Consider the following 12,995-nt stretch of genomic DNA (forward strand, 5'->3'; position numbering starts at 1 on the left):
ATTGCAAAAACTAGTACTAGATGCAAGATTTATTTGCTTATTTTCATGATGAAAACCCTCTGAAAGTGATAGCTATCCACAGTGTTGCAAAGGTGAAAAACTGTAATAACGATTACATATTAGGAAGAAAAAAATTATGAAAAGGTAAATAAAATTAAGGTCATTTAGAAAATTTGAAAAAAACATAGGAACACGTTTGTAATCACTGAACTCGCTGGAACGGGTCCATGCCTTGAACGCAGAAAACAAGTGATGTTGATATGTCGAATTCTGTACTTATTTAACGTGCACTCGTCCATACTGTACCAGAAGAAAAGATTGCTGCTTGTGAATCGGATACGTACTACTTTAAACCCGTCATATTTATCTTTATGTATAGCAACTATTGTGTCACATTATTGACTATATTGAAAATATAGCAGTTCCAATGAATATATATATATATATATATATATATATATATATATATATATATATATATATATATATATATATATATATATATATATATATATATATATATTTCTTCTACTTTGTGTTAATTATCTTTCCCCTAAACAGATTACATTACTAATTTCTGTGATTATCCAAGTAAACATTAAAAAAAAAGACAAAGTACCATCCCCAATGCTTTCCTTGGCCTCGCCGACTGTTGGCTTCTTTCCTTCATATATACATATATATATATATATATATATATATATATATATATATATATATATATATATATATATATATATATATATATATAACGCCTGAGCTGCTGCGTGGCGAGACACATGATAGCTGACATCAGTCTTGAGTATATATAGAAGCGCGCCGCGCGCCTCGGCAGGAGATATCGCTTCACTAGGTTTAACCTAAGCTAAACTACAAGCATTTTTTTTTTCGCACATTACGTACTTCTTCCACCGAAATGTGCGTAGCCAGAAAGAATAAAATGCTATAAACAGGGCCACCATTAAACTGTGACAAGCTTGTGATGTTCAGACCCACTGACACCGTCCCACAACACACAAATATTCCTGCATGAGTGGCCACAGATTTTCTCTTTAAAAGACGGAGAAGTGAAGCAACGGCATATGCATGCGTTGTTGCATCAGAACTGCACTCCATTCACAGAAATGTTGCATTGTTTCAAATAACGGGCGTCGAAGCGTTTTAATGTTTTCTTCCTTTTTCATGTGCCTAACCATTAAAGTATACATTTAAATAAAGATATTCAGTTCTGTAAGATTTGGTGATATGTATACATCATCCAAATTTTTTCCACATTCTTTCTCTCCTGATAGCAAATCAATTCCATATGCAGCCTACCGTAACTCAGTCTCCAGACCTCAAAAAGCGGGGGTGCAAAATATCTACAATAAACAGAGGAAATCACCTCCCAATCCATTTGGTCGGAAGGAGAGCCCAATATTGTCGCTACCTGTAGAAGGTTGCAATTGTTTCAAAACAGTTAGTCGGAATAAGTCTAATATTAATGCTGTCAAGCAGTTCAGGCCTTTAAGATCCCCCGGAAGGAGCCAGTAGATCAAATCAAGTAACTAGTGCCTCACCATTCCGATCGTTTCTAAGGGGACTATTATTACGTGACGCTCTAAACACCCATTTGGTCGCAGAATGGTCACCTCCCTGAGTTTTCTTTTGTCATAAGAACAAAATGCTACTTCAGTGACAGCGTCAACGTTATAAACCGTTGTTGGCGCAGTTAACGCTCTATAATCTACTTTACGCCATTCTTCGGCACCTGAGTGAGCGATTGAACTTGAGAAGAGCTTGCAATCCCTGATATTCCTTTGAAACTCGGCGGAGGGCAAGATGACTGTACAAAACGGCGGCAAGCGCTAACTCTGGCTCTGTCGGCGACTCGCAGCTGCGTACAAGCCATGGCGTCGCCTTTCGTGTTGGCGCTGTTCCTGGCGGCCGCTTTAGTATGCTGTGAAGCCCAGGAGACCCTGCCGCTCTTTGGAGGCTGGCAAAAGCAGAGCGCTGACGGAAATGAGCTCTACAAAGAGTTAGCGCATTTCGCCATCAGCAAGCAAGTCGGCGACAGGGAGTTCTTCGACACAGTGCTAGAGGTCACCGACGTGGAGAGCCAGGTACGTTTTGCTGATCTCACGTGAACGAGTATATGTTTTTAATGGAAACTAAACAGAAAATTTTGTTCATCATTATCATCAGCCTGATTATTATTTTGTTACTTAGCACCAAAAACTAAACTCATAAAATCAAGCACTGAATATTTACCTCCAACAGCTCACGACATGTAGGTGCATCTAATCTTGATCGCCCTGTTCTTTTTAGAAACGAAAACTACTGCGAGATCACTTTTGTTGAACCAAAAATACATGTAAAGAGAAACACTTAAGCCACGTTTTCAGCATTATCTTGCCATTATTTAATATTACGAAGAGGCCTACAAAAGCAAGAGAATATTTCATTTATTTATCGATACTCCTGTACAATCATAGCAGGGTGGGAAAGTAGCCGAAATACAAGCATTTAAACAGGTTTAAATTTATGACGTTTGCAGCCACTTTTCAAGTATTAGTAGAGAATTCTGGTCCACACTCTCGCTGTTAAGCTTGCTAAATTTTGTAAGTGTGTACGGAAAATAAGAAGCAATTATTACGTACGTTCGAAGGGGTTATTTTTACTGCTCGCCTTTGTTTTGTGTTACAGCATGAGGATTAAGGAAAATAATTGTAAGTATTAGCATTGTAGCGAAATGTTACAGTCTTAAAGAGAAACCCTAACCGGCAGACATGATGAGTTCGCACACTGCGAGTAATCGATACGTTTCACGAGCTCGCTGAAAGATACATGGCCTTATGAGTTAATAGAATCTTAACCTCATCATATATTCGCTTTAGCTAGGGATTGATGGTTGACATGAAACGGTCCCAGATAATTACCTCATATTATAGCACCCGGTTAGTGAAGGAATTATACTCTAATAGGCGAACAACAGGGGGGATGACTTCAGTGAGCACCTCAGGAAAATGGATTTGCACGTTGAATTTGCTAGAAAAGTATTTCACTGTTTCTCCGATCTGAAGATAGATTTCCAAGACTGCTCCTCGTCTGGTTACTGGAAAGTGTTTAACAAGTTACACATGTGGAAAAACGTCACACATGAGTTTCCGCATAATAATGGTAATGAATATATTACCTGCTGTGATCATGTCTTCACGTTACTGCTCTGCAAGAAATCCTCAACATACAAAGAGACATTATTTGACGTTTGGTGCAGTTAAGGCACGAAAAGAGCAGCGCCAATAGCAGCAAGCGTATTGATTTCCTCAAACACGTCCGCTAGAACATGGTGCAGCCAGCAAGAAAATCTCGAGGGTAGGAACTACGCAATATCCCATTGAGGAGGTATACGAGTGGAGGGCATTTCGAAGCAACTTTTCTCTGTATGGCATACAATTCATTTCAAAATTGCAAGCTGACTTGTAGCGGGTATAACCGGAACATTGAACATCAAGTCCGTTTGGATGGGAACGAAGCTGCTAAAAAGGTAGGAAATTCAATACGGTGATATATCCAGGCTGCATGGCTAACCTAGAGGTCGAAATCACTAAATAACAGCTTGAGGGGCTAGTTGGTGCTGCATACTATTACGAAATGTGGCGCAACAAACACAAACACAAGAGAAGAGACACAACACCCACCGTTGTTGTGTCTCTTCTCTTGTGTTTGTGTTTGTTGCGCCACATTTCGTAATAGTCGAAACCACTATTCTGCAGCAGTTCATAAAAACCAGTGCTATTTTAGCCTGGTTCATACAACAGCCGTGTGTTATCAGTACAGTGCACCTATGGGGCAGAAACTGTCACGGTAACGCAAAGGGTTTTCTCTAAATCGGGGACAACGCGGGGGCTCTGGACCGGGAGATGGAAGGTGTATCGTTTAGTGAAAGAAAACGAGGGTTGGTGGGCGAAAAGGTGAGCTAATATCGTCCTGTTCGAAATTCGGAACAAGAAGTGGGCATAGACAGAGCAACTCACGTGGGCAATGAAATTAGAATATTTGCGAAAATAAGCTCATGCCACAGTCCAAAGTTCATTTTAGAGATCTGGGGATGTCTTTGTTCTGTAGTGTGCGTAGTTAGAGCAACGGTAATTGTAACGGCGGTTTAAGCACACATGGCTGTACAAAGGCTGTGTAGGCATCCATGAAAGAAGGTTAGTGTGAAACCATTGCAAAGTAGCGCAAAACATGTGCAGTGACATAAAATGTTTTATGCGCTCTGTGTGATTTTACCCCAGATATTGAATCGACTTTATAAGCTGTTTCATACCATGTACTTTTCCTGCACTCTGCTTCAGTTGCTCATCTGCATTTTATGTACTCGTGTCCTTAGGCAGTTATCGATATTTCCGTAACTTGCGTTTCTTCAGATTTCGAGGTAACAAGCAAAAATTAATACCTTTTCAATTACATGCCTTATTTTATACTACTTTCGCCACTCCTGCAAATCACAATACTAAGTTTGCTTTTTCGCATGCAAGCGGTAACGGCTTTTATAAACAGCAGTCAAATAGCCCCCCGTCCAAATTCTTTTTTGATGTGGACTCTGTATTTCCTGGAGAAGATTTCTACTTTTGCGTTAGCTTCCCGTGCATCTTCTAGAGTATGCCAAAATCAAATTTCCCAACAAAAAGATGCATCGACAGCCTAAATCGCTCACATGAATAAAGGCCAAATTACAAAACACACAACCAAACCACACTTACGAAGAATTGGGAAGCATATAAGGGGAATCTATTGCTTCCCTCCAGTTAGAAATCCCCATAATACAACTAGAAAGCAGAACGCGTTTTCAGAACATGATCGCAAATAACAATACGCTATGAAAAGATTATAATATAAATTGTCTGAAACTGAAAACTCCCAACGCTCTTTAAAAAAGAATCTATATTCTGTGCATGATCTCTTTATTGTAATTTGCTTCTTTGAGTAACGCAAAGAAAAACCACATAAAAAAACAAATCAATTATTATTTTTAGGACCACAGAATAATGAGCAGTAGTGAACAATTATTGCAATCAGCCAATGATGGTTTTGATGCACATGACACGTGTGTGAGGAAGAATATTGACTCTGAAAAATACTCAAGCGCCTTTCAAAGGACCACTGCGTACAATGATAAATATGAAACCTTATCCCTTGAAGCCCTTCTTCTAGAACACGGGTCTGTGAGCCGTGGTCTCGCTGACGAGTTACTCACCCACAGTCTGCATAATAGCACTGGTTTATTTTGGATCAACAAAAGGTTTTAAAAGGCACATCATACTCAGCAACGGAGGAAAGCATGCGGACGAGACTTCCGACAGTGCAATGCCAAGGTTAAAACATAGCTTTGCAGTGGCAACAAAAACCACACTGCGGCGTGAAAAGGGCAGCTTGACGTGAGAAATGTTCTCGGAGTCATACAAGCAACAACAATTCACGCGTGACAGCAAGTCGGGCTACAGCCTTCATCCATCTCCGGAGATACCGTTTTCGTCCTCCGTCTTCATCCTAGTAAGGTGCCGAAGCATCGTCCGTCTACATCCGGGTGGCTCGTGCTAGTCGCCGACAGGGAAATCACGCCCCAGCAGCACTCCCGTCGGAATCCCCGTGTCTGATTTTCACCACTTTTCTATCCCGGTTGCCGCGTGACAAACAGTTCGCGCATGCGCAGATGCTCTGCATCTGTAAGCATCCAGATAGAAGGGAAAGAGCGCGTGTTGATTGAAAAGATTTAAGGCTCCGTGAGAGCCCCCGGCTCGTCAATATTCAGTGTCACGAACAATAAAATTGGACAGGAGGATTGAATCCAGCACCTTCTCACCAAAAAGCATTTTCCAATCATACTGTGTATGTAGCCCAATGCAAAGCATGCAGCTATGCCCGGCCCTGGCGGCCGCTTTTCTATGGACCCGGAAATCTCGGCGCCTGTGGGCTATGCGATGTCGATGCATGTTTAAGAACCCAGGTGGTCGAAATTTTCGGTACCCTTCACTGAGGCGTCACTCACAACCTGAGTCGTTTTAGGGCGTTAAACCCCACAAACCAAACCAAACCAGAAATGAACATTAGCGTGAGTCCCCCACCGTCGTCTATAAATTCATTGCCTCTCATTTTGGGACGACTAGTGCTCCTTAAGTTCAAATGCATTTGTGCCGTAAGCAGATTCATTTTTCCGGCAATATCGTGTGTAAGCACAGAACTTTTCGTGACCATGAGCTTTCTCTCTTGTTAACATGTATGCATCAATGCTTATTCGCTTGTGTTTTTAGCCGGTCACCGGATTGAAAAGTGGCCGCCGCTCAAACTCATGCCATGCACATAAAAATGTATTTGTTAGCGAAATAATTCTTCATTTTCTTGGCCTTTCATATGTGTGAGGTCCTTAATTTAGCCTTTCAGAAACTTTGCGCTGGCTGCGCAAAGCAAACTAAGGGCTTAAATATGACTGATTGGCAACACTGGATGAAACATTAGAGCGGCGCTCACAGTATTAGGATATTGACGTTTGAATGGAGTGCACCGGATTTGTAATGAAATTTTTGTCTGAAAACTGGAAATCAGAAGGCTACAGACAAGATGACAAACATGCACTCCTTACATCAAGAATACTTCTAATATTTTGGCTAACGGGTTCTTAGATCATATCGATTAACAACAGAGAATCTTTTACTAGTCTTGAAAGTTGAAAGTAAAACTGTCCCCCAGTCCTGAAGGCTGATAAGAAGAGCACCTTTCTAATCATGCCGCGATGTGCAACATCAATATGCTGAAAATGTTATTTAGGAAAGCTCCATGCAAATGCATTTACACGCATGCGTGAGGCTTCACAACCGAGTGACGCCCTATACATGTTAAAAGGTAAAGTGGAATCCCGTAACAAAGCCCCACTGTTATATAACTGCACTTCCATTTTCGTTTATGAACATTTTTACATTCGTTATATGCTTGGAATCTCTTTCGTTTTTGCGTTTTGTTGGTTTCAATTAACGCAAGAAAAACACGGACAGAAAATGCAGGTTGCTATGGTCACCGATTCTTCGACACGTTCGAAGCTACGTTTCTTGTAGCGCGTGTGTTCCTATTTTGTTACGTTTCAATTTGATGCGATCAAATCATTATTTCTGTTATCTGTTCTTGTTTTATATTGTTTTATGAGCAATACCACTTTCTTTCTGGTTACAGAAAGAAGTACGTAATATATGCCTCCATCTTATTTGTACCACCGCATACACTTAACCTCGTGCTTGTTAGGAGTATTCTTTCTGTTGATTTTCCTCTCAATATATCGCCTTGCTTCACGTTCTTTAGGCTATGGGAGACGCCATAGTGGAAGCCTATAGGGTTCTTTAACGTGCACTGAGATCGCACAGAAAACTGGCGCCTTGTTTATCGCCTTCATTCAAAAGCGGCCGCGAAGGCGGGGATTCGATCCCGTATCCTTGGGAACAGTAGTCGAGCGCCGTAGCCACTGCGCCACCCCGGCGGGGCATTTATGAGGGACTAGGAGCGCGGAAAAGATGCGTGAGACGGCTTGCATATACGTGATGCACAGGTGCGGACATAAGTAAACAGAGTACACTTTACCGTTCAAATTAATGTCACGCCTTCTGCGCTGGAGATAAGAAAATATTTGTCCAAGTGAAAGGGCGCTGGCGACTACTACCGGTTTGCACATACCGCGACTGCCAGTTTCAATTGCGCTACGAGTGAAGAGTTTTATGAAGAAATAGCGACCTCCGTTTACATTTGTCCACACCGGTACGTTCTGCTTGGATGGAAAACCACCTCTAATATTGCACACGCGCCTTACTAGCCAAGGCCGCTGGGCGCCATAATTGCAGGCGTGCCGTGTTTGCCAGGTGTCAAGGTTCTTCCACGAACGGGTTCCGCGTCTTTTCAGGGCTCATAAAGTGGATGTAAATCTTCCCGCTTGCTTCAGAACGTCTACAAGGCTTTTATAGGCATTGCAAATTAGACTGCGTTTTTTGTTTCTCTCTCCTTTAACGTAATTACTTGCAATCGTCTCATCAATCTGGCCACCGTCCCACTTAAGAAGAAGAAACACAATTTTTGCACTGTGTGAAATACAACCACAAGTTCGACATGTAATTTGATTTTCTTTGCCTACAAGCGACGGCGCCCAATTCAATTCTCTTTATTCTTTCAATTTTCTTTATACTTGTGCTTCACTAACTATGCGCGTGGAGGCTGACCCCTTTTCATGTACGTATTATTGGCTTCAAGGCAAAGAGCATTTCTCCTTGCATTTCAAATATTACATGGTGGTTCACAGCAGCTAGGTGTAACTTCGGAATCATTATGAAACACAATCCTTGCTCCCGGTATGGCATGTGTTTGTGACGATGGACATTAGCGGATACGTTAAGTGGAAGAGAGTGATTTTGACCACAGATGTGGAACAGCATGTGCGGAGTGTGGTGCGCAGCGTCGGCTGAAAGAACAATTTCTTGTCTTGATACCACGCTTCGATCAGTCTACTTTCGTATTACTGCCATTCACTAAATCAACACCGCTGACTTTTCGTCGCAGGAGATCTGCATTCGAGCCAGCAGATAGTTCGACATGAACACATAAAAAAGATAGATAGTATGTCTTACCTAAACAACCTGAGTTTAGCCTCAAAGTGGGCAAAACCTTTAATATATCCTTGCGCTCATGGCTTCATTCAGGTCACCCATATGATAGCTCCAAGATTAAATTCTTTTCGAACCATGTTGCTCGCTCTTTCTATATATCACGGAACAGATGGCTCTAATCCCCCACGCATGGTTTTCCCGTCCAACACATAGACAAAACATGGTGGAACCCACCCTCCCCATGCCAAAAGTGGCCACGTTAACAGGAGAATTCAGAATTACCCACTTCATCCGCCAGCTATCTACCTCTTGTTCTTTTACCCCGCCCCCTGCCTAACCTATTGTTTCCAGGTGCGAAATTCAAAAAGGAGGCACAAAAAAATACAGGATTGCACTCAGCTTCAATTAGCTAGGAGCTTAATGGTCAAAGCCTTTCTTCCTTCTTTTCTTCTGCCTCTTCTCTTCTACCATTGCATGTTTTGTGTACTTGTTATACTTTTATTTATTTCTTTTCTCTGGTTTCGTCGTGGGTGACATCGGTATCTCAGGATTCCTCTCCTCGACATGCGAAACTGAACTGATTTACAAATAGCCCTACGGGGCTTTTTATACGTACTAGGCCTAACTAGCCGAACGGGAAGAGTATATGTCAACGTCAGAATTATTGCAACGTCCTGACCAGGGAAATTATATCGGCGTCAGAACCTTTTGCGTCGTCTGCAGGACACATATCGTGGAATCTCGCGCACAAATATCGCGGCAACTCGCGGAGAAATCTCGCGGACGTGAGATTTCACCATAAGCCTAGAAAGGATTTCTCCTTAAAATTGTAAAGGTGGCCAAAATGGAGTAGGCAACCTGCAACCGGAGTGGCTTTGCAGAGGGGGAATATTTCGAAGTGTTCTCTGGGAAAACAGCTCCGCCAAGCATTAAATGAACACTGGTACAAGAAAGATTTATTTAAGTTTGAGACATCCCCTTGCACAAATCTGGGGTAAACATTTGGCTCGTAATTATAGACCCATTTCACGAACGAGCATTACATGGAGATCATGGAACATGTCATTTACTCTCACCTTGCATTTTTACTACAGTAAAACGTCTTTTTTACTAATCATCAGCAAGGATTTTTCAACTCATTTTCCTGTGAAACACAACTTTTACCGTTCGCACATGATCTAAATTCCATTCTTGACAGGGGTTTCATTGCTGACTGTATATTCCTAGATTTCGCAAAAGCGTTTGACAAGATCTCTCATGAGCTGTTTTTTCTGAAACCAAGTAAACTTAACCTTGATACTAACGTTCTTGCATGGCTGCTTTCCTTCCTCACTGACCGTTCGCAATATGTCACAGCTAATAATATTTCCTCCTTCACTTCTCCAGTTGACTCGTGGGTGCCACAAGGTTTCGTGCTGGGACCCTTCTTTTTTCTAATCTACGTAAACGACTTACTCAATAAGTTATGCTCATCAATTAACCTTTTTTTTCAGTGATTGCGTCATATGCCGCAAAATTAACAATGATTCTGACGTAAGTATTCTTCAATTTGATATCGACCATGTTCTTGATTGGGTTAACACGTGGAACATGGAATTAAACACTAATAAATGCAAGTAAATGCACGTTTCCTGCCGTAATAGCACATTGCCGTCATGTCATCTTAACACTTGTAACCTGGAATCTGTGCCTTATTACGAATATATAGGTGTATTGATTTCTTCGAACCTTTCCTGGAAGATGCACGTAGACCAGGCAATCAACAACGCTAATCGCATGCTAGGATACATACGTCGCAATTTTCAGCTTTCTTCTAGTCCTATAGAATTACTGATTTACAAATATTTAGTTAGTACTAAACTGGAATCTTCTGCATCTATCTGGGACCTTTGTCAAGAGACGCTCATCCATCAACTTGAATCTGTACAGAACCGGGCAGCTAGCTTCATTCTCTCTAATTATCATCGTAACTCCAGCGTCACTGCCGTGAAAGCAAGCTTATCATTACCAGTGCTATTACAGCATCGAAATACATTCCGTCTTTGCCTATTTCATAAGATATATCATGGCCACCCCATTGTTACGAATAAACTCCATCTTGTTAAGTTTCAGCTCGCATCGACCATCGTCATAAGGTTGGCGTTCCTTCATACCACATCAATCATTTCTACAATTCATTTATCCCCAACACATCAGCAAGTTGAAATCACCTTCCCCGATCTATTGTCGAAATATCCGATAATTTTTTGCTCGCTCCATGCAGGTTGTCGCCGGAATGAACTACAGGATCACATTCAAGACCGCTGAATCCACGTGCCCTGTGACCGAGGAGTACAGTAAGGAACAGTGTCTTCCCAAGACGCAAGATGTAAGCATAGATACCAACTGCTTTCTCTGCTTGCTTCAGCCACCACAGGCATGAATTTTCACAGTTAGACTGAGACTTCAGCAGCATATGTGATACTCAAAGTTGGGTCGGTGTTTGGTATCCCGGCCTTAGTACATCAGTATAGCTATCTGCATGTCCAAGAGAACGGGAAGTCGAGTGCACATTCTAGGACTTGGGAAGCATTATTAAAGAGAAAAAATATTTTCAAGAAAGTGATATTTCTCCTTTCCATTATTTGCCCCAGATAAGAATTACTCTATTATGTAATGAAACACATTTCAATATATAGCTCTTTCCACTAGTTTATTTATCAAGGCGCTTCGCCAGAATATTTACAATCGAGCTTGGGAAATACGGTAGCACTCAAGAAAACGCTCATGTTTTCTTGCAGTACCGCATGAATGCAGTACCGCCTATGTTAGGTTCCGTTTTGAATCGGTCATAGCTGCACTGAAAGTTCTACCTTCTTTTTTCATTCTATGTTTAATAAAAATAACGTCTTGGACTGCACAGCTCGTGACCTATAATGAGGATTACACTGCACTGAAGCATGACGTGTACAATATGTGGACCCTAGAAAAATGATTTTATTTTTTGTAACTAGCGTGAACTCAAAACACTAAACCAGCCATGCCTATTGGCATTGTGCATGATTTTTTTCTACGTCTAAATTCTGATCATGGCATTATGGCCAGAACTCAGGAGAGTTTAAAGCTACATTTACTGAATCCTTGTCGTCAACTTGGCGTCGGGCTTTGAATGACCAATGATGTTTGGACGCGGTGCTCCTTAGTGAGCTTCCTTTCTCTTGTCAGGAAGTTCAAGTACGGTCTACCAGAATTGTAATTGTTTTCAGTGCACGCCATTGTATTATTACGCACAGCGTATACAGCTCATTCGGATGAAAATCATTCACCGTCGGCTTTTTCAGCGTCTCAATATAGTCTGTTCATAAACTTGTCGGGAAAATATGCACGTGATTCCGTATCAAAACTATGATGAAGCCGTTCTCTCCGTAGCATTAAGGGCGGTGCCATAACTTACAGCTTCCCATTGGCGACCCATCTTTTAATCAAGTTGGAACCTAGTTTTCGACAGGGACTGAAAACGACGTCATATGCACATTTAATTGCATGCCCTTCATTGTAAATGTGGATTTCCACCAACCAATAAATGAGGCAAATACTTCTAGTTTCTTTTCCCAAAAGAAACTAGCTCAAGATCTTGGCAAACTCTGTGCTACTCTCCCAACTCCAAAAATCCATACAAATAAAAAACAGTATTAAATGCGCAATCTTGCGCATTCTCAAGGCAAAGCTTGAGCGTCCACTTAATTTTTCTGTCCGTCGCAGTCGCTGCTGTAACGTCGCACTTATATTTAACTCTATACAGAATAAAAGCCCGACTTCGACTCTCGACATAAGGGCCCACGCATTCAAGAAAGCATTTCTGTCCCAAAGATTGCAGTGCCGCCTATGTTAGGTTCGGTTTTGGGTCTTTCACAGCGGCATAGAAAGCTGTACTTTCTTTCCGTCCCCTTCCATGCAGTGCTTTAATGTGAATGCGGAATGAAACGTCATAGCAATTTTTTTTCTTCCGCAGGTTAAAGACACCTGTACCGCGGAAATCTACGACGTGCCATGGCTGAAGCAGCGTTCCATCACCTCATTTACATGTGGCTCCGCGTAACCCTGCCGACGTCGTGTCGGACATATACAACAATGTAAAAATCCAATGCCTTCTCTTTTTTTTTCCATAGCATGCAAAATAATTGGAGAGGTAATTTTCTGCCAGTTTCTTTATTTGTATGCGCATTCTTATGATTGCAGTGAATATGCATTTGCTTTTAAGGAGCATTTAGCGACCATTAAAAGTGTAAATATTAAATTTTGCTGAAAGCTTCGGATGAGTTCCCCCGGGCATTCCAATATATCGTTGCGTTTTTTTTCACCGCCAATTCTTGTTCGACCAAATAAAAAAATTAC

General features: G+C 41.5%; 1 protein-coding gene across 1 annotated transcript; it reads left to right on the top strand.

Moving 5' to 3' along the window:
• The first annotated feature begins 1,867 nt into the window (after positions 1–1,867).
• On the top strand, positions 1,868–12,995 carry LOC146175501 (cystatin-2-like). Its single transcript, XM_084581896.1, has 3 exons — positions 1,868–2,102; positions 10,885–10,989; positions 12,613–12,995. Exons 1-3 carry the CDS (start codon positions 1,890–1,892, stop codon positions 12,697–12,699), a joined length of 405 nt encoding a protein of 134 aa, XP_084438022.1. The 5' UTR covers positions 1,868–1,889; the 3' UTR covers positions 12,700–12,995.

Source organism: Amblyomma maculatum, chromosome 10 (assembly GCF_055883805.1).
Source record: "Amblyomma maculatum isolate TAMU_Amacu chromosome 10, ASM5588380v1, whole genome shotgun sequence".
NCBI lineage: Eukaryota > Metazoa > Arthropoda > Arachnida > Ixodida > Ixodidae > Amblyomma > Amblyomma maculatum.

Bases quoted from the DNA above. Each gene is read 5' to 3' on its own strand.
- LOC146175501 (XM_084581896.1), top strand. From the start codon at position 1,890: ATGGCGTCGCCTTTCGTGTTGGCGCTGTTCCTGGCGGCCGCTTTAGTA. The intron at 2,103-10,884 runs GTACGTTTTGCT...CGCTCCATGCAG, and splicing joins TCACCGACGTGGAGAGCCAG to GTTGTCGCCGGAATGAACTA. The intron at 10,990-12,612 runs GTAAGCATAGAT...TTTCTTCCGCAG, and splicing joins GTCTTCCCAAGACGCAAGAT to GTTAAAGACACCTGTACCGC.